Source organism: Cetorhinus maximus, chromosome 19 (assembly GCF_964194155.1).
Source record: "Cetorhinus maximus chromosome 19, sCetMax3.hap1.1, whole genome shotgun sequence".
In the NCBI taxonomy this organism is placed as follows: Eukaryota; Metazoa; Chordata; class Chondrichthyes; order Lamniformes; family Cetorhinidae; genus Cetorhinus; species Cetorhinus maximus.
Genome location: NC_135897.1, coordinates 21,894,396 through 21,916,892, shown reverse-complemented (window position 1 = coordinate 21,916,892; position 22,497 = coordinate 21,894,396). Strand labels below are relative to the sequence as shown.

The following is a 22,497-nucleotide window of genomic DNA, read 5'->3' as shown; positions in this document are numbered from 1 at the left end:
CTCTCGCATCAACATTCAGGATGATGGTTTCCTCCTGCATTATGGCCCTTCTCAAATCACACCTTATCTTTATCCTGAAACCTTGCATTAAGTGTCAGCTACAGCTTATGCCACCATGGGCCTCTTCTACCTCACCTCATGTCCCTGACCCAACTCTTCCTTTCTGATTTTCTGCCTGGTGTCAGAACTACTTGACTAGCCACTGCAGCCTTCCAAGGCCAAGAGCTACAACACACCTCTCTTGATCTGATGCTTGCAGCCACCAGCTCCGATACAGGCACTGCGAGTATTTTAGCATGCAGCAGAGAATCTAGAACTGCACGTGGTGAGTCACTGGGCATGAGTGGGCTGCAACCAGGCCAGACGGACAGGACAGTTCATTTGCCAGTCACCAAAGTTCCTCTAGTGGATGCACAACAGTGCTTCCAAAAACTCTGCAAAAGCATAAGTAATTCAAAAGCTCTACACCTGGCTGGTCCTTTAAATAGTGCCAGTGGGAGCGTCCCTCATGGAGTTGTAAGTGACTAGAAGAGGGCATCATTGGCCCTGCATGGTCCACATTTGCAGAACACGTGTCAAAGCAGCCTGAGGCATGAATTGAAGTCACGGTCTACTCAATTAAAAAGCTTCTGGCACATGCACAGCACTCCCACGCTCATGTCCTCCGAGAATGGGGCTCTCTGCCAGTCGTGGCCAGATGTGCTGTACCAGCCATTTTAAGGGCTGAATTTTGTGGCCACATGGACTATAAAACAACTGTTTCTGAGATTGCCTGTCTCCTATAGGTGAATTGCAGTAAATATTTTTCATAAATACACTGAAGAGATGAGTGTCAGACAAGCCTGTTTGCTGGTTTGTGACTGAAGTCAATGGCTCCCACTAAGTTGTGAAGCACATTCCTCTACTCTACAAAATGGATGATCAACACACAAGAATTTAGCTGCAAGCAGGAAACAATTCCTTTGTGACACCCCTGTATTTGCATAGTATCTACTTTTTACAACTGTCAATATCAATCGAGAGTCACAGAGCAAGTGGCTCGAGCAAGGATCTAATAATATTTGAAGAGGAAAAGATAGTGTTGTTGTGATTCACCAATGGAGAAAGTCACACAGTCTCGTGTTTAATTAAAGCTTTCATCAAAACTGACTATTCTTGACTTTTTCTTTCCCATTTGCACCAGTTTTCAAGACGTTAGATCATTCTTCCTCAGGTGAGTAATGGAAAGGTGCAGTATAAAGTTGCATTATAAATCATGTCTGGAGTGCAAAATGATCAGGTTTAGCTTGTTCATGTGTACATTTTTTGAACTGTTACAACAATAGAATCCCAGCACTTCGGGTTTGCATTGTGCTTTTTTTATAGTAGCAGCATAAAAGGATGTGACAGTCTTTGTGGAGGCTGCTTTGATGAATCTAAGTCTTTATTGGAAGGCTGTGTATCACCATGGCCGTTACTGCCGTAGAGGAGGGATAGTATAGAAACATAAAAATGTTTAGTACACAAAGAGGGCATTAGGCCCCTCTTACAACTACTGAAAGTTGGTCCTGTTCATCAGAAGAATTGAAGGATCAATTATATAAGGCTTGGAATCAATGTACATTTCAGGCAGGCAGAGGCAACAAGTATACTTCAAAATTTAATAGCACCCTCAAATAGCAGTCAATAAATATAGCAGACAATAAAGCAGATAATAAATCTCTGATTTTACAACAGCTGCTCTATTCCAGCACCTTCTTTGTCACCTCATAGAGAAGTTTTATTAATTTTCGCTTTTAATAGAGTTCAATCTTGTACTTCCCTGCACTCTCAATCCTTGTTATCTACAGTACCTTGGCATCTTTGTAACTGCAATATATCATGGAGCCGAGAAGGATGGGGTTTAAATTAGATGGAATTTGCCTGACACACTCTTAAAAGAGTGATAACTGCAGATATGCTGTGACATTGTTCTCTACATAAGGTAACATTTCAATTTATTCTTTTGGTGGGCCAGAGTTATTTAAAGTCAGGTTTCCTTGTAATTGTATCCCTAGTATTTTTGTGATACATCACAGCATCTTTCATGGAAACAGTCCTTTGGTAGTGCAGAATTGAACACTGTTAGAGAGACATGTTACCGAAGCTTTTCAGCTTGCATTCATCAGGACAAATACACGAATGCCAAATTTCAAACGACCACAACAATTTACACAGGAGGAGAAAAGGGGCATTGCTTGGTTGGAAAATTGACTCTGATTGGCCGAGGCTTTGCCATGGAGAAAACAACGGGGAGCTAAAGGCTCCTCAAGCTCCCGGGTTATTCAAAAAAGGTGCAAGACTTGAACATGTTCCTTTTGTTTTCAGAGAATAGGTCCCTGTGTATGAATACATGTCACTTTAGCAAGGGTAAAGGAGCCATGTTACAAGCTTGACTGATTATCGTAAATTGGTTATTAGTGTAGCTATTAGCGCACTTAGGATTGTTCAGTATGTGGTGTCTAGTTTCATAGAAACTTACTGTGCAGAAGAAAGCCATTCGATCCACCCTGCCTGTGTCAGATGTAACATTACACTACTCTTTTAGGCAGTGCACTACGCTTGAGATTTCTTTGGTAAACTGTAACGAGCACACGTCTCATGAATCTGGATTGTAGGAGTCTCTGACTAGCTCACCAGTTCCAATGTTTCCCACATTCCCACAGTTAAATTGACATGGCATCTATAGTCCCTGCAGTTTCTCCAGCTGTACTGTGTGGTCTCACCACCTAAATAAAGAAAAGGAGCTGCACTTAATTATACTCAACATAGTTGGAGGTGGATGGCATGTCACTGTCCAAATAATCCAGCTTTGTAGTTGGGCAGTGGATCAAAAGATAGTGGACTGCAATTGTATTTCAATTGAGTTAAAAGCAAAATACTGCGGATGCTGGAAACCTGAAACAAAAACAAAAATTGCTGGAAAAACTCAGCAGGTCTGACAGCATCTGTGGAGAGGAAGACCTGCTGAGTTTTTCCAGCAATTTTTATTTCATTTGAGTAATGGCTGTTTAAAATGACTACTGTTGGAACCTATCAAGCATCATTATGTCATTTTAAATGTGATTTTAATAAGCAAAATATAACGTGATAGGAGGTGCAGGTAAGGAAGACAAGGATGACGAAATAGGAATGCTGTGATATTTGAAGGAAAGCCAAGCACAACTATCTACCAACAGTAAAAGAGGCCTTACTCTCTGCAGTAATGTTTTTCTGCTTTTCAATTGCATGTTTTGGGGATATTATTACACTTTCATTTTTACTTTCCTACTGAGTGCTTAGCAACAAAAAATTATCTCACTGAATCTATTAGTTTCTTGCGGTCTGCACATTCTATCCTTGTCAATAGTGCACCACCTACTGGTGCTTAAGTACATCACCACCGACAAAATATTCCCCAACACAACTGAGGCCAGGGTTTTCCGGTCCTGTCGTGACGGGACCCACCGTGGGAGATTCGGCGGCCCAGCCAAAAGTCCATTGCCTTTGGCAGGCAGGGCAGGAAAATTCCGCCCTGAGAGTCAAACTGGAAGCACAACTGGGAACAGGAGCATATTGTTTATCTCTCCAGACTCCTGTATGTTTATGACTTACTATGGACTCATCTCTGCCGCATTGCTCCTGTTCCTCTACTCCTATACCCCAGATTAAAAAGTAGACAAGTAACCTAGAGTTGTTTGTGGAGAGAAAAACAGAGTTAATGTTTCAAGTCCGTATGCCCCTTCTTCAGAGTCATACGGACTCAAAATGTTAACTATGTTTTTCTCTCCATAGATGCTGTTTGAATTGCTGAGTTTTTCCAGCATTTTCTGTTTTTGTTTCAGATTTCCAGCATCTGCAGCATTTTGCTTTAATCTAGTGTTGTGTTTGACAAAATGTTGCACTTGTGCTACACAGTTTGAATCATGCAAAGCAGTTTTACATGGAAACAGTCATAATTTCATTTTAATGGCTAATAATACTGCCAGGGAAATGACAGAAGAAAGCCACTTGACCCACCCTGCCTGTGCCAGATGTAACATTACACTACTCTTTTAGGCATTGCACTACGCTTAAGGTTTCTTTGGTAAACTGTAATAAGCACATGTCTCGCAAATCTGAATTGTAGGAGTTTCTGACTAGCTCACTGGTTCCAATGTTTCCCACATTTCCACAGTTAAATTGACATGGCATCTATAGTCCCTGCAGTTTCTCCAGCTATAATGTGTGGTCTCACCACCTAAATAAAGAAAAGGAGCTGCAACTAATTACACTCAACTAGAAAGACATAGTTGGAGGTGGACGGCATGTCATTGTCTGAATAATCCAGCTTTGTAGTGCAGTGGATCAAAAGATAGTGGACTGCAATTGTTTTTCAATTGAGTAATGACTGTTTAAAATGACGACTGTTTGAGCCTATGTCATTTAAAATGTGAGTTTAATGAAGCAAAGGATAATGTAAAATGAGGAGCAGGTAAGGAAGACTTTGCAGTGGACTTTTAAATGTGGATGCCGGATTCCCTGGCAAGATAGTAATGCAGGGCCAGCAGTATAACTTGGGTCTTCTGGTCCATTACAGCAAGTGCTAGCCTCAAGCTAGTACATGCACCGTAATTCTTCCCTTCATTGAGTTCACGTTCCCTCCTGATGCTGCAATGATGAAATTTCTCTGATACTCTGATGGCGCCCTCACAGTTGTTTCCCCAAATAACAAGGTGTAAATTGAATTCTGTGACTGCGCTAGAGATCATGTTGTCAGGAGTAAGTAAAGGTTCCCTTGAAATTATACTATCTGAATGTTAGTGCTGAAACCCTTGATCCGTTCACTCGAGAATCTTTTGTTGGCCATTGAATCTGTATAAAATTTCCAAGTCAATACACGTAACATTATTTTGCTGAGTAACTCATTGAAATCTGAATAATAGTCTTCAAAACTGTTTTCTTTCAGAAAATAACATTTTGGTTACAGTATGTGAGTAATTTAAAACATGACATATGGTAAGTATAGCATGCTTGTGGGGAAAGGGCGATCTTTGATCTAAGGTTCCCACAGCTCGCCCACAGTGGGGTTTTCCTTGTGGCATTTCTGAGTCTGTTGTAGACTAGTTGACAGAGATTGATTCCTACTATTAACATTCCTACTATCAACAATTCCATTAGGAAGGCCATTCAGCCCAATATGATTCATCCATCCAGAGAGACTATAGCATGTAGCATGCAGTTGTTTCTTGAATGATTCCAGAGCTTTAGCCTTCGTTGCTCTTTCGGAAAATTTATTCCATACATTGATCACACTTTTCATATCTGCCCTAAGAGTTTCCTCCTGAAGTTTGAACCTGTGTCCCCTTGTGTCTTTATCTGTGTACCCAAAGCTATATTCTCAAAAAATCTACCAATTCCAAAATAATATTCATATAGTTAACACCGTGCTCACTTGGAACCCCGATATATCTTCCGGTCATCAATAAGGAGTCTTCTCTTCAGGACTTAGTAGTACCATCATAGTGGTTCTAATGTACTTTCATCTTTATTTCCTTTCCCTAGTTTGCTTCTCCTCTAAAGACAGTGCCCTGAAATTCCAGGACCTGGGCAGTCTGGACAGCAACGTAAGTCAGATGGCTGTGCTGGACGTTGAGGCAGAACCCAATTCCTTTAGGTCTCTCTAAACCTGTCTATCTCTCCCTTCCTTTAAGAAGCTCCTTAAAACCTACCTCTCTGACCAAGTGTTGGGTCGCTGTCTTGGTATCTCCTGCTTTGACCTGACCTCTGATTTTATTTCATAATGCTCCTGTGAGCTACCTTGAAGCTGCTTCCTAAATCCTGGCTGTTTTTGCATGTTTGTATGTTACTGGGATGCTCTTCCAATGGGCCACTGGATTGTGATCAGGAGTGAGAAACCTGTTTGATTCTATATCTCCCCATTTAAACCAAGGGCTCTGAAGCCAACTGGAGCAATAATATCGCCCTGGCTGAGAGTGTTTTCAGTGTTCCAATATGTATATAAAAATCCTCAGTCAGTTGTCACTTGCTCTTGAGGTCCGGGTGCTCCAACTAACACCTTTGATTAATCATTAGCTTGGTTTGAAAAAATAATTACAAACAACCATATGTAAAATTAGTAATAACTTTACACTAGAAATTAAAATTGTGAGGTGAGTGAACCATTGCCACTCTCCAGATTGAACACCTTCCGCATTCACACAAGACCCACAAGGACTAGTGAGTCTGACTTCACTGAGAAAAGGAGCCAACTCCTGGTCAAGAGTTACAAGTTAGAAAAATTAGGTCAAGTATTTTATTCCACTGAGGTATTAATGGACCTGGCTCCTTTCAAATGCGTCACAAAAAATATCACCAACAATACATAAAAATAATCTTAAAATATCAATATAGGTCAGAATTGTGCTCTTTTTCAAAAGAAGTTTGTCATAGCCTAGACTGAAAAAATGTAAAAAAAAATCTTTCCCCTCCCCTAATCAATGGGTGTGTTATTTACTTGTTCAAATTAAAGCAACAGGAAATAAACTTGGATTACATACCAGGAGTTGCCATCCACCGTTTATATCCTATGCAGTCGAGTCCTGTCGGTGTGCTCTGGGAGAATGTAAGAAACTTCAGGGGAATATCTTTGAAGGTAGCAGAGAGAGGTGATAGAAAGGAATATCTCCTTCTGACCTAGGGAAAGGATGAGGCATTCAGAATAGTTGTATTGTCTAAATAACCAATGCACTAGTGCAGTTGTGCACAACTTCTCTGTCCATCAGTCCTGTCTCCTCAACAGACAAAGGCCAAACACACAGTTTGCTAATCTATACATGTTTAGGATGTGAGAATAACAGGACAAAATATTAATCCCGTTTATCAAAGTAATGCAAGCTTAATATTGTGACAAAGGTTATTTTGTTTTTAAAATATAGCAAAGTTTACAATGTAACACTGCTAAATGAAAGGCTATTTTGAAAGTTTTTATGAAACATTTGTTTAGCTATTCTGAAGGATTAATAAGAGGACAACATTCCCAGGTGGGTAGAATTCAATCTGCAAGCTTCACATTATGCACTCCTGTTCTGGTATCGAACACCTTTTGTAACTGGAAATATTTTGAGGACCAATGCCCTAAACAAAGAGAGGCAGTTAGAGTGAAAGCCAAGAAATGGAACAAAACCTAAAGAGAAAAGGCAGAGAGCGTCAATATTAAAGAAAGACGCAATGAGGTGTAAACTTGCTATCTTAGTATCATGTAAGCACAGAAGGAACAAACTAAATTTGCTTTGGTACACCATTGTTGAAAGATGAGTTATGAACTGGAGGCATTACAGGGATCTGCTCCTTATGCTTTACAGATAATGTTGTTCAGTAAAACTAAGATGAAATAAGATTCAAAAATTGAAAGCAGAAATCAAGATCTCGCTAGTTGCCATGTGTAGTGACAATGTAAATATCTTTGTGGATATTTCCCTGTCTGATATTTAAAGTCAGGCTTTAAACGCGTTCTAAAAGAACATACATTTTCACTAGGAATTACAAGCAGGAGGAAATTTACACCAAGAAAAATTATGCAATCACAATAAATCGCAACCAGGAAAATTCACACCCCCACAATGAGTTATATCTCTTTGTATCTTGTGATAAAGTGATATCAACACAGTGTTCACAGTTTGCTAATGGAAAGGATAGCGATGAAGATCTCAAGTCTGGGGTTTCATTGGAAGTCAACAACAGGAGAACTTCCTTCAATTGTGGTAAGTCAAATAACCAGTCATTGAATTGGCTAATGTAAATGGAATCCTTTTGAGAGTCATGCACTATTTGCACATCCTCCTCATGTCACCACCTGTTACTTATCTCCAATCTTCTATCCTACTTTTGAAATCCAATGAAACTCCCAATAGCCTTGGAAGGATGGCGATATGCCAAGGTGACCCAACCAATCTGAACTGCAGGGTCACCCACGAAGCAAAGGTAATACAGAACACTAATGATTGAAAGGACAGTTTGTGAAGTGAAGTGCCCAAGAACACAGCTACAAGAAGAAGAAGGCTGAAGAGCCGTAAGAGGCAGCAGCTCACACTACTTCAGAGGGCTTGTCGCTTTATCTTACTTCATTGCACAGCTCAGCGTTGGTCCTGTCATGCCTTGTTCTGCCGTTCTCAAGCTCTTCAACCAACTTTCTCCGTCTGGTCCTTGCTTCTTCCAACAATAATTCATCCGAGCTGCAACGTTTGTAAGGCGGTAAAGATATCTCTTCTGTCTCATCCTCACTGTCTAGTTTACATTTCCCTTCAGGTTCAGTGCGATCAAATAGCCAGGCTGCTTGCCCAAGGTCTGAAAAAGGTCGCTGGCGTAGATGGTTCTGGTGGTGGTTTCGCAGAACGGTTGACATGCTTGAATTCCTTTCCTGTGCTGTCTGGTTTGGATGTTTACTTACTTCCTGTGTGGCAGTGCCAGGTAAAGAAATGTTTCAGATTCAAACAATAAATGAATGAACATGAACACGTGTGACATATTGATGGAACATGAGTTAACTGATGGAATAATAAAATTCCATACATCATGGAGGAGTATTAGGACTATCCGGTATAGCAGGATTGACATGCATCTTTTTATGGCTTTCTTGGGCAATTAAAACAGGCCACTGGCAGTGGTGACTGACATGTCTGGTTTGTAAGCTTGTTGCGATGATCTCTCCGATTCCTCCACCCCTTTCCCCATCCTCCCACCCCCCCCCCCACCCCATCCTTGAACACATGGCAAAGTAATCCAAATATATGCTCCAGGGCATTTCCTTCCCAATAATGGTGGTTCATTAGAACATTACAACATAGTGTATTGGAATACAGGAAGTATTTTATGAATGAAGCCACAGTTCACCAACTGAATATTTTACATATCCAGTCACAGCCAGTGATATTCTGGATATACCATTCCTGACTAATATTTTATGAATGTCGAACTTTACAAGGCGGTTATGTTTTAAAATGTTTCCTTTAATTTAAGGTTAAATAGAGTTTCCTAAATAGGGGGATGGTGATCGTATTACACTCTAGCTGGAGACAGGCCCAAGTGATCTGTAGCCAAAACCTATTGGAAACTAATTGACAAATTTCACACCTTGGCACAAAAGAGGGGCAGCTGATTTTCTGGACACAGAGACAAACAGGCACAGGGACACAGAGAGGGAGGCAGAAAGTGCTACTGCTGTGTAAACCAGAGGAAAAGTCTGATTTGTGTTAGCCACCAAGGAAGATGCTCATGAGAACTGGTTCTCTGTTCAAAGAGACAGGGCTTGTGGAGATTTAAGGACTAAGGAGGCACTGGAGTGGGTCTTCTGCTGGAAGTCAGTTTGGGATACTCAGAAGACTGAGTGGAATAACTTTCAAATGACACTGGAAGATTTGCCCTGACATGGCAGGGAGAAGGGAGCCAGCTGAAAAGCTGGGAGGAGTTTGGAAGTTAATGCTTAAGGCTAAATACCTTCTGGAAGCATGGTTTTCAGTAGTAAAAACAGGTCAAAGTATTTTGGTTGTGTTAGTTGGTTAATGGGGAAGTACATTTTCTTTAGTTTTGTGTATTAGTTGCCTGTTAAGTAATGTTTAGTCTTTGTTGATTTTAGTTTGTTTGTTACAGTAAATGTCTTAAATCATGAAATGTTGTCCTGCAATTCTTTGGGTTGGTCACTGGGAAATTCATCTCCCTTTTTTAGAAGTTATTGGTCTCAGTGGGATCATAAAAATTAGTTGTGGTTTTAGGCAAGTTCAGTTCAGCTATTAGACAAGAACTGGAAGATTACAGTATGCACCTTGTAGTGGCAAGCGCCCTCCTTGTGAGGCCAATGCTTTTCAGAGTTGACTGATTGTTTGAGCCAGGATCTTGGGCTGAAATGGTTCTGACATGCATTACCCTATTGTGCTGATTTTAGGGTGCAGGGAGGGTTTTTAGGTTGGCGAAGAGCAGTGGGAAACCAGGGGATTGGGAAGCCTGCAAAGACCAACAGAGGACAACTAAAAAAGAAATAAGGAGGGAGAAGATTAAATATGAGAGTAAACTAGACAGTAATATAAAAGAAGATTGCAAGAGTTTTTTTTAGATATATAAAGGGTAAGAGAGAGGCAAAAGTGGACATTGGGCCGCTGGAAAATGATGCTGGAGAAGTAGTAGTGGGGAACAAAGAAACGGCGGAGGAACTGAATATGTACTTTGCGTCAGTCTTCACAGTGGAAGACACGAGTGACATCCCCAAAGTTCAAGAGAGTCGGGGGGCAGAGGTGAGTATGGTGGCCATTACCAAGGAGAAGGTGCTAGGAAAACTGAAAGGTCTGAAGGTGGATAAATCACCTGGACCAGATGGATTACACCCCAGAGTTCTGAAGGAGGTGGCTGAAGAGATAGTGGAGGCGTTAGTGGTGATCTTTCAGGAATCACTGGAGTCAGGGAGGGTCCCAGAGGACTGGAAAATCGCTAATGTAACCCCCCTGTTGAAGAAGGGGGTGAGGCAAAGGACGGAAAATTACAGGCCGATTAGCCTGACCTCGGTCGTTGGTAAGATTTTAGAGTCCATTATTAAGGATGAGATTTCAGAATACTTGGAAGTGCATGGTAAAATAGGGCAAAGTCAGCATGGTTTCATCAAGGGGAGGTCATGCCTGACAAATCTGTTAGAATTCTTTGAGGAGGTAACGAGTAGGTTAGACAACGGAGAGCCAATGGATGTTATGTACTTGGACTTCCAGAAGGCCTTTGACAAGGTGCCGCACAGGAGGCTGCTCAGTAAGATAAGAGCCCATGGTGTTAGAGGCAAGGTACTAGCAAGGATAGAAGATTGGCTGTCTGGCAGGAGGCAGAGAGTGGGGATAAGGGGGTCCTTCTCAGGATGGCGGCCGGTGACTAGTGGAGTTCTGTAGGGGTCAGTGTTGGGACCACAAGTTTTTACTTTATACATTAATGATCTAGATGAAGGAACTGAGGGCATCCTGGCTATGTTTGCAGATGATACAAAGATAGGTGGAGGGACAAGTAGTATTGAGGAGGTGGGGAGGCTGCAGAAGGATTTGGACAGGTTAGGAGAATGGGCAAAGAAGTGGCAGATGGAATACAACTTGGGGAAGTGTGAGGTCAGGCACTTTGGTAGGAAGAATAGAGGCATAGACTATTTTCTAAATGGGGAGAGAATTCAGAAATCTGGAGTGCAAAGGGACTTGGGAGTCCTAGTCCAGGGTTCTCTTAAGGTTAACTTGCAGGTTGAGTTGATAGTTAGGAAGGCAAATGCAACGTTGGCATTTATTTCGAGAGAACTAGAATATAAAAGCAGGGATGTGCTGCTGAGGCTTTATAAGGCTCTGGTCAGACCACATTTAGAAATTTGTGAGCAATTTTGGGCCCTGTATCTCAGGAAGGATGTTCTGGCCCTGGAGAGGGTCCAGAGCAGGTTCACAAGAACAATCCCAGGAATGACATATGAGGAATGTTTGAGGACTCTGGGTCTATACTCGATGGAGTTTAGAAGGATGAGGGGGGATCTGATTGAAACTTACAGAATACTGAAAGGCCTGGATAGAGTGGACGTGGGGAAGATGTTTCCATTAGTAGGAGAGACTAGGACCCGAGGGCACAGCCTCAGAGTAAATGGAAGACCTTTTAGAACAGAGATGATGAGAAACTTCTTTAGCCAGAGAGTGGTGAATCTATGGAATTCATTGCCACAGAAGGCTGTGGAGTCCAGGTCATTGCGTGTATTTAAGACCGAGATAGATAGGTTCCTGATTGGTAAGGGGATCAAAGGTTACGGGGATAAGGCGGGAGAATGGGGTTGAGAAACTTATCAGCCATGACTGAATGGTGGAGCAGACTCGATGGGCCGAATGGCCTAATTTCTGCTCCTATGTCTTATAGTCTTATGGAAAGACTTTAGCTGCACTGTTTATCGTGGATAGATGGAGTTGGGTAAATTTTACTTCACATACATTGTGTGGTGTCAATCTGAAACAGCATTGACTCTGACTGGAGACATCGAATGCCATAAGAGGTAGTTTGTGGCAGCCAGTTTGTCTCTACACCTCCTGGTCACATTACTTTGGTGTGGTTTGAAAGGGAAATCATGTTTAACCAATTTATTGAAGAAGTAGCATGTGCTGTGGATGAAGGGGAATCGGTGGATACACTGTACTTTGATTTCCTGAAGGCATTTCATAAGGTGCCACATCAAAGGTTATTGCGGAAAATAAAAGCTCAGGGGGTAACATATTGGATGGATAAAAGATTGGCAGGCTAACAAGAAACAGTGAGTAGACATAAATAGGTCATTTTCAGTTGGAAAGATGTAACAAGTGGTGTGCCACAGGGATCAGTGCTGGGGCCTCAACATTTTATAATTTAAGAGGTGACTTAATTGAAACATATAAGATCCTGAGGGGTCTTGACAGGGTGGATGTGGAAAGGATGTTTCCTCTAGTAGGACAACCTAGGACTAGGGGTTCACTGTTTAAAAATAAGGGGTCACCCATTTAAGGTAGAGATGAGGAGAAATTTTTTCACTCAGGCGGCCATGAGTCTTTGGCAGCAAATGATGATGATGTTGGTTCCAAAATCTAAAAAGAGTATTGGTGCTTTGACATCAAGGTAATATGACATGATGCCTGTTATATGCTTCATTTATAGAATTATGAAACTATCTGAAGGGATAGGATTGGAAAAGTAGCATTATATACAAACTAACTACCCCCAATCTCCATTGTACAGTAAGTGCAAGTGAGTAAAAGAATGGCTTTCTCAGGACTTAGCCCATTAGATATTACTTACAATATTTAATACTGCACTGTGTGTCCCCCTTCCTTTTAAATAGATGGTTCTATTTAACAGCTATTATCAAGGTTACTGGACACAATTACCACACTGCCCACTGTAACTATCTGTTACATAGTGTGTTCTCCAGTGGATATGTTTATGTAAAAGCAAAGGTCCCCCTTTAAAAAAAGAAATAACCAGGGTCCAGGTTGGCCCAAGCTACTGGTGAAGGTTCAGGAGTAGGCTTTGTGTAATAGTCACCATTGGCCAGTAGATGGTAGATTCACCATTTCAAAACAAAATATCATCCACATGTGTTTTTAATGCTGTATATCCTTGTTCTTTGCAATAAATATTTTATACAGGTTAGTATGCGGGTACAACAGGTAATTAGGAAAGCTAATAGAATGTTATACTTTATTGTGAGGGGAATTGATTAGGATTATGCTTCAGTTGTACAGGGCATTGGGGAGACCACATCTGGAGTACTGTGTACATGTTTGGTCTCCTTATTTAAAGAAAGGTGTAAATGTGTTAGAAGCAATTCAGAGAAGGTTTACTAGACTAATACCAGGAAGGGCGGGTTGTCTTATGAGGAAAGGCTGGACAGGTTAGGCTTATATCCACTGGAGTTTAGAAGAGTAAGAGGCGACTTGATTGAAACCTTTAAGATCCTGAGGGGTCTTTACAGGGTGGAGAGGATGTTTCCTCTTATGGGAGAATCTAGAACTAGGGGCCACTGTTTAAAAATAATGGGCCGCTCATTTATGACAGAGATGAGTAGAATTTTTTTCACTTAGAGGGTTGTGAGTCTTTGGAACTCTCTTCCTCAAAAGGCGGTGGAAGCAGTCTTTGAATATTTTTAAGGCAGAGCTAGATAGATTCTTGATTAACAAAGGGGTGAAAGGTTATCAGGGGTAGGCAGGAATGTGGGGTTGAGGTTACAATCGGATCAGCTGTGATCTTATTGAATGACAGAGCAGGCTCGAGGGGCCGAGTGGCCTCCTCCTGCTCCTAATTTGTATGTAAAATGACAGTTAACCTGTTATTAAGCATTGGTTGACTTCCAGTTTTGGAATTTGTGGTCACCTGTCTCAAGATGACTGGAGGGTCAGTTAAAAGCTCTCCACACATTTTGATCAATATTGTAGCGTTCCTGATGACGAGCATCTAATCCTAATCAAACTGGAATGTGGTTGTTAATTTGTCCCCATATAGTTTTTATTATTGATTACAATTAAATATTAGTACTTAAATTTTAGGTATTAAATTTCTTTTGCTTTCCTCTTTAAAAGGGTTCTTGCAATTTCCAGGGGCAGAATTCACGCAAACATGTTAGCTCAACATGTTCTTCACCAGGTTTCCATCTGCCTCAATTATTTCTAAAAGTTTACATTAATAGACCCACATCATTGTTTTGTAGTGATGCAAAATTTTAATTCTCTCACGCAACCTTGCACTTTTTTATTATGTGTATTGTCGATCATTCATGAGCTTGCAGTTAATAAGAGTACGCATTGAGGAGATGCAATTATTAAGATGATCAGAAAGCTGACCTTATATCTGTAGTTTTGTACAATACTTTCCAAACCACTCACCTCATCTTTGGCAATATCAATGGCTGAGGAAGTTGTATTTAGACTTGTCTGTGATTGACTACTAATGCCACTGTCTTCTTTCTGGCATTCATAATTCAGCGATTGCACTGAAAGAAGAAGATTTCCTTTCGGTTTCAATGCTGTTGGTCTTTCAGGTCCTTCTAACACTCCATCTACTGTCCTGCTGGAGTCAAGGGAAGTCCAGGATGATGTACTAGCTCTGTTGCTGCTGCGGAAGCTTCTCCGAAAACTTGACCTTGGACTCTGGGGTTTAGGACTCATTGGCCTCGCAGGGAAAGTGGCATCAAAGCATTCTGAAATCACACCAGGTCTATTCCATGTTGGGCTTAACTGATTCCATAAGGCATTTGGAGTAGATTGATTTGGTGTGGTTTTGAGACCATCTTCAGTTTCTAAACAACTGTCAAACGTCAATTTAAGTCTCAATCCATTTGGAGATGTCCTTTTAACCCTCTGTCCCACCAGCTTCATAATGTCATCTTGCTCAAGAGAGCTATCGGAAAACTGGGCTTTACTTAGTGCCTGAGGAGATGAGGGTGATGAGGCCACTGAAAAGGGGGTTTTTTCTACCTGTTCCATGGAGATCCTCTTTGCATATTCACTGTGCACCTGAGACTGTGTCCTTACAGCTTGATTTTCCCCACCGGTTGTATTTGAAGTGCTCAATGGACTTGATGCCTTTGTGGGCTCTGATTCACTCGGTTTCATAAATTTTCTCCAGGGCAAATGCCTTGACTTCCCTTCATCGCCATCATTTTTCTTATGAGATTTAGAATTTTGATTAGCATTTTCTTTGTCTCCAGATTTTGTTTCAAAAAACACGGAAAGCGACTTATTGGCGAAAGCCCGTTTCATTCTAAGATTAAGGCTGTCGGCACTTTTGCTCTTTTTGCACTTGTTTTCTGTCACAGGAGGTATTTTGATGTTTTGCTCCTCAGCATTACTATCATCACCTTCCATGGAGTCTGTGCTCCTGCTATAGAAATGTCGGCCATTTTCTGCCACTCTGTGAACCTCTTCCATGTCTTCTGCGTCCTGTAGGCTATCAGTGCCAAATGTACTTTTCACACTTTGACTTACCAGGCTACTTCTTTCAAAAACCTCATCATCATCATCATCATCCGATCCATCTAATGTAGGGCATTCAGTCTTGTTGCTACTCCTGAACTGATAAGACAAGTGAGCTTTATAACTAGGGAAATGCACTTTATACATCAGAGCACCATTGGTGTTGCCCTTTGTTTGTGTTTTATTCTCATCTGCATCTCTGGCCAGTTGACTTCGATTTCCACCCTTGCTGTTGCTTTCAGTTTGACGCTCTTGCATTGAGGCTTTGCTTTTCCTGAATGATGCCATTTTGGTGAAAACTGAAAATTTGGAGTTTTTGAAAGATGCACTGAAAGAGTTTAATGAAGATAAAGACCCAAGCCGGTCATCTCCTTTAGTGTTGGTCTGTTTCTGTAGTGCTTTGTGAAGACTGCTGTTACTTCCAAATGGGTAAATATTTTCATCTATTTCCTCACTAGTTGTACTGTTACCATCAGTATCATAAACAATTTGTCGAATATCACTGGATTCAGCATCTAGTTTTACTGTCTCTTGGCTTCCATTTTCACTTCTGTCTAGATGTTCATCTAGCATGTCATCATAATCCAACTGATCATTGCCTTCACCTTGCAGAGTACCTGCCTCTGCTGAAAGGGCCATATATCTTCTATCTAGATTTCTGATTGAAATTCCAGTGTCTTCTAACTCTGCCTCTAAAGGAAGGTCACTTGACTTTGATCCAACATCATCAATATAGAAATGACCATTTTCTGTACCATTTTCAGGAGCTGTATTACTATCCCTTGATGCCTCAACAAGAAAGAATGTTGGCACTAATTCAGTATCGATTGTAGTTTCTTTCTTATTTGTTTCTGCTGTGCCACCCAATTGTTGAGAAGAAGTATCATGTGATACTGATAATCCTTCAATGAAAATCTCCTTTTGCTCAGATTCTGAAACAAGACAGGCCTCACCTGGTTCTACGTTAGTTTGAGAAGGAAACTCATTTGCTCCTACTTCTTCATTAGAAACATTCCTTATATATAAGTTTTGTTTTGTAGTTTCTTTGAATGAGGGACACAATTTATTTGTTTCTGAACTTGTTCCAGTGCAACGTTTAAAAGATTGTTTAATCAGCTCAAGCGGACAATCACTGTCCTGACCAGTAAACTTAACAGAATTTTCCCTTTTAGCACTGGGGTCTTCAGGATTGATTTCACTTACTTCTATTGTCCTTTCAGCTAAACCCTCAGTTACTGCCTCAGAAATGCAATCCTCACCATCTGAGCTTGTATCAACACAACTCCCGGTGTTAGCAGAAGATGTGTTTGTTTCACTGTCTTTTCTAAGATCAATCTCATGTGGTTGTATTTCTAGACTTCTGGCCTCTGGTGCAGTGTGCGATGAACTGTTATCTAGGCCTGGTGCTTCAGTGTTCTTTTGACTTGGCTCAAATGTCTCAAAATGTCTGTCAAGAAAATTCTCATGTTCTTCTGTTTCTGTTAATAGTAAGTTAATGATTTCCCCTCGCTTATCCTTAACAAAATCTTCCTGTGATTCTGTTTGGCTCTTTGGAGAACTCTGACTGACCTTTAATTCTCCCTCCTGAGAATCTGCTATATGTTTTTCTGTGGAATTTGTTCTTTGTGTCCTGGCAGATAATTCCTCACTTGTCCCTGATCCTGTCTCAAGAGAAACTCCCACAGTTCTTTCAAACCTGGTTTCAACAGAAGAATTGGTTGATTCCAGTTCTGCTGCAATGCTGTCGCTTTGTATGCTTTCTACAACATTGGGATTACGTGAAATTTCCTCGGTCTTGAGTGTTTCACAAGTAATTTCATCATGATCTGGTTCTGCTTCAAGTGAATTATGAAGAGCCTCTGTGCTTCCTTCACTAATATTGTCACTTAGGTCTCCTTTTACTTCTGCAGAAATTTCACTCAGGTCTTGATCTGTTTCATGGCAAACCACAGTGGCGATAGTCTCGATTTCAGTGATTTCACTAAAGTCTGTGCATTCACCTGACTCCTGAAAAGCCCTAGTTAGCTCTACCTGGTTTTCAACAATGAATCCAGGTTGGTCAGAGTTTTCTTCACTAGTCCTCAGTTCTGTGACGAGATTTGTTACAGTGATCTCTTGTTGGCTCTCAGTAGAAATTCCAAGTGGCTCTAGTTTGGCCTCTGATCCAGGAGCACTTGTTTCCAACTTTGCGGAGCCCCCTTCAAATAGGGAAGAATCCTTTTCCTCTGAATTAATCAGAGCAGAGATTTTACTTGTTTCTGACCTGGTGTCAGAGCAGCTCTCATGGGGCCCTGGTTCTATTTCGAAAGGAGTTTCAGTTAAATCCTGGCCTGTATCCACCAGAGGAAACCAGATTGACTCTGAATCTGAGATAATCCCAGCAGAAACCACATTTTCCTCAGGACTGATTGCAGTGGGAAGTGGCTCGGTTTCAAATAGAATCTCACCTAGATCTTGCTCCGTGTCCAATGAAGTCCAGATTGGCTCCGATGTAAGCCCAGCAAAAATTTCACTTGCTTCAGGAAATGTTGCGGTGGAATCTGGTTTTAATTCAGAGGAAAATTCACTTTGATCTTGGTTTGTATCTAGCAAAGGCCAGACTGACTCTGATACGATTCCAGCACAAATCTCACTTGTCCCAACAGGATTCCTCGTGGCACGTGGTTCAATTTCAACAAGAATTTCACTTACATCTTGGTTTGCATCCGGAGAAGGCCGGACTGGCTTCGATTCAAATCCACCGCAAATCTCACTTGTTCCAGGTGTGGTCCCATTGGAATCTGGTTCTCTTTTAGCGGTAATTTCACTTAGATCTCGATCAGTGCCTGGGGAAGACCAGGTGGATTTTGTCCCAGCAGAAACCTCACATTTCTCAGGATCAGTTTCAGTGGGATTTGACTGCACTTCAGAGGAAGTTTCACTTAGATTTTGGTTTGCATCCAGAGAAATCCAGGAGCATTCTAACTCTGCTATAATTCCATTTGAAATTTCACTTGTCTCAGAAAAAGCCTCAATGGATTCTAATTCACCTTCTATAGGAATTTTATTTAGATCACGGTTTGCATCCAGAGAAAGGCAGACTGGCTCTGATATAAGTTCAGTAGAAACCTTGGTTAGCTGAGGACAAGGCTCAATTGGATTTGATTCTATTTCAAGGGGAATTTCACTTCGGTATTGGTTCACATCCAGAGGAGTCCAGATTGATTTTGAATCTGTTACAGTAGCAGGAGGAATCTTATTTGTCCCAGGACAAATTGCAGTGGAACCTCGATTTATTTCCAAGGGAATTTCACTTAAAACTTGGTTTCTGTTCAAGAAAGTCCAGTCTGACTCTGTCAGAGAGATTTTACTCGGATCTGGTTCAATTCCATCGGATGTGTGACATATCCCAGGACAAATCGCCGCAGACTCTGATTGTTTATCTAGGGAAATCCTTTTTGGCTCCACTGCCTCTGATGAAAGAACACTTGGCTCTATGTTAATATCCAAAGGAATCTTACTTAGCAATGCTTTTGTTTTAGGGAAAACCTCAATCCGTTCTTCTGTACACGGTGAATTCTCATTTGAGTCCCATTTCAAATCAGGGCAACTGCTGCTTGCATGTGCTTCAAGAAAAGTAGTAGATAGAGTTTCTGACCAAGATGCAATTACATTGTGGCCTGTTTCTGTTTCAAAAGAACTAGTGTATTTTTCAGAATTTAATTCATAAGGAAGTTCATTTGTCCTTGATTTTGTCAGAAAAAATAATTCACTTATCTCTGATTCTGTCTCAGAGGAAACGTCACTTGCTTCAGATGCTGTATTGAGTGCAGGTTGACTAGTTCTTGAATGAACAACACTAGATTCAGAGGATGTGCTGAGACAACTACTGAAATTCACTTCAGATATCTCTGCTGAAATGTCACTTATCTCTGATTTCAGCTCTAGTGCAGTTCCATTTCCCTCTTGTGCCTTGCAGGATATGCCATAAGGCTTAGAATCTCGACAGAAGGCACTTTTCTGAGTCCTTATCTGTGGCGTATATAGTTGTGGTGTTGTATCAGAGGAACTAGTGTTGAGCTGCGGTTGAGTTGATGCATGAATTAGCCTTCCTAAGTTATTAGGATCAATATCATTTGCCTCTATCTTTATTTCAGGATGAGAGAGAAGATGTGTATGGTCTAATTTTGTTTCACTTGTTGCTGGTGTCTTTTCTATGGTAGTTTTATTTGACTCATGTTGTGCATCAGGAGAAACTTGGCTTGGTCCTGGTGGTTCTTCCTCTGAACCGTCTTCCTCTTCGGATTCACAGTGGCCAGAAAGACTCTCTATGGACTCAGAAACCTGCTGGAAGAAAGGAAAGGGATATTCTTACTCAAGTGCTCGAATAATAGGATGATTCAAACATCGGTTATTAGTTTGCTTTTTAACCTTACAAAAAATTCTTCATTATGTCACCATAGTCTACCTTTCAAACATAGCTTGTGCAATTATGCAGTGCACCAAAGCGTGCAGTACCAGTCCTGTTTACACTATGATGTGCACAGTGAGCTGTGATTTACCTGCCCATAAGGAGGAACAAGATATGGAGAGGTGGAAATGACAGCATTTATTGCCCATCACTAGCTGCCCTTGAGAAGGTGGTGGTGAGCCACCTTCTTGAACCGCTGCAGTCCATGTGGTGTAGGTTCAGGAGGGGGACTCCGTTGCTCTGGAGAACAGTCATACAGACTTGAAACATTAACTCTGTTTCTCTCTCCACAGATTCTGCCAGACCTACTGAGTTTTTCCAGCATTTTCTATTTTTATTTCAGACTTCGTAGCGGCTTGATACAACTGAGTGGCTTCCTAGGCCATTTCAGAGGGCAGTTACAAGTCAACCACATTGCTGTGGGCCTGTTGTCACATATAGGACAGACCAGATAAGGACAGCAGATTTCCTTCCCTAAAGGGCTTTAATGAATCAGATGCCTTTTTATGACAATTGCTTCATGGTCACCATTACTTTTAATTTCAGATTTGTTGATTGAATTTAAATTCCACCAGCTGCAGCAGTGGGACGTGAACTCGTGTCCCCCAGACTATTAGCCTGAACCTCTGGATTACTAGTTTAGTGACACTTCCACTATGCCATCATACTCCCCCAATTTAGGGGCCGGGAGCCAGTGTAGGTCAGCGAGATGAGTAAATGGGACGTGTACAAGTTAGGACAAGAGCAGCCGAAATTTGGATGTCTTTTTCCCCCCAAAGCCATTAAATATTTTGCTTTCAGGAGAGTGGCAGGAGCTCTATTAACCAGTTAAGAAACATTTTGTGAGATGAAGCAAATCATTTTGTTTTTGTCACTGGGGCTCTTTTGGACTGAGAGGCTGGAGTCACTGTCCTTGCCTGCCTTCAGGCAGGTTTGTGTAATTGCTTCATTTGCTCCTTGTGCTTTCTCCTCCCGAGTAGTGTGTTGGAAATTTCATTGAAGCTTCTGGCACTTTACTAGAGTGGGAGCTGCTTCGAAAAATTAATCTCTATGGTTTCGGGATAGATTGCAGAGAGGATTTTCTGTGTGTTTCTCATTGAATGGAAACGACTAACTGCATAATCAGTAATTTACACTCATTATAATGAGGATACTAGTGCTACAAGCTGTGATATATTGGCCTGGATTTTCGCTGAGTGAGGCTGACTCGGGAGCCCTTTAAAAATGGTGGGTGGGAGCCGATTCCAGGATTCCCGACCCCATTCCCGTTTCTGGCTATTTTTGCCAGCGTGGCATCTGTTCCGCCTGCTTTTGTTGATACAGTTGCTAGATAGCTTCACTTTGAATGCCTGGGTGAGCTCCAAGAATGGCAAATAGACTTAGATCTCAGAAAGCAATGATTATACTGCTGCAGAGGTGAGAGAAAGTTTCATTTGATTGGCATCTCTGTTAACTTGCTGTTGTTTATTTGATGAGTTTTTTCACTGCCATGTGTTTATTTACATGAGATAAAGCAGTCTGGAGTGGATAGAAGCTTCTGCCATCCCGCCTGCCTCCAGAAGCAGCAGGCCAAACTCCATAACCACCCCACCTCCCTCAGAATGAGAATATGGTGGGCAGGAGCCCCCTTAACGGAGATGAGTTTGCAGAGTCAGGAACTTTCCTAACTCTCGATACCTATCTCTTTCACGAAAACCTGGCCCTGTGTGTCCTGATTTAACAACCCATCCATTTTCTGGTATGGCTTTGAATAAGCTGCCCTTATATTGTTGCTGAATATCAGTACAAGATGTTATCCAAGTGACCTGGCTACCAGTGAACTAATAGTTTTATGCAACATTTGGGCTCAGGTCAATAGCCAAGAGACCCCAAAAGTGCTGTATGAAGGCACTATTATATCATATACATTACCTCCAGGAAATGGGCTTCACTGCAGTGATTTATTATTAAACAATCATTTCAACTGAATATCATAGTTTACTTAGCATAACTTCATACTCTTTTCTCCCCTTGGAGAATGTTGCGGAGCATTGGAAGGGTTTTGCAGGCAGATTAACAACCTGCTTTGGGCTATGTAAACACGCCTGCCATGGTCAACTAAGCCTGCAAGTGGGACTTGAACCCAGGCTTTCCAACTCAAGAGGTAGGAGTGCACTACCAACTGAGCCACTCAGGCTTCTACTGCATGCCCTTTAGGGAGTGATAAATGAATTGTGACAAAACATAGGCTTTGTAGGCAAGGTGTTGATTAAAACCTTTTTATTCTTAAGCTCGCTTCCGCTCTGCTCTTACACCTTTAGGCACAATCGTTTATAGAGGTGAATTCCTCATGTGGGTGGTACATGGGCGTGAAACATGTTTTGCCTAATCGAGGATATCACCTGCGTTAACCCTCCAACATTTCTGGAAGCTGACTTTTTTCAAAAATCCACAAAATACCGGTGAAGGAGTTCCTTCAAGAAAAGAAAAGAGCTGTTTTGGGAACACAAATGCTCAAGAAAAGCTGTACATTATTATTGAATTTGAATCATTGTAAGTTTTTTTGTGTGTGTGGCTGAATCTCCAATGTTAAATTTTATTCTC

General features: G+C 41.4%; 1 protein-coding gene across 3 annotated transcripts in view; it reads right to left on the bottom strand.

Moving 5' to 3' along the window:
- arhgef4 (Rho guanine nucleotide exchange factor (GEF) 4) overlaps positions 1–22,497 on the bottom strand; it is a 291,595-nt gene that overhangs the window by 159,983 nt on the left and 109,115 nt on the right. For 2 of the 3 annotated variants that reach the window (XM_078563585.1, XM_078563584.1), the window contains exons 2-4: positions 14,376–19,790; positions 8,099–8,428; positions 6,537–6,672 (exon numbers count right to left, since the gene is read on the bottom strand). In XM_078563585.1, the coding sequence (XP_078419711.1) occupies positions 6,537–6,672; positions 8,099–8,428; positions 14,376–19,790 (5,881 nt within the window). The remainder of the gene's footprint in view (positions 1–6,536; positions 6,673–8,098; positions 8,429–14,375; positions 19,791–22,497) is intronic. The other variant, XM_078563586.1, reaches the window with a different exon arrangement.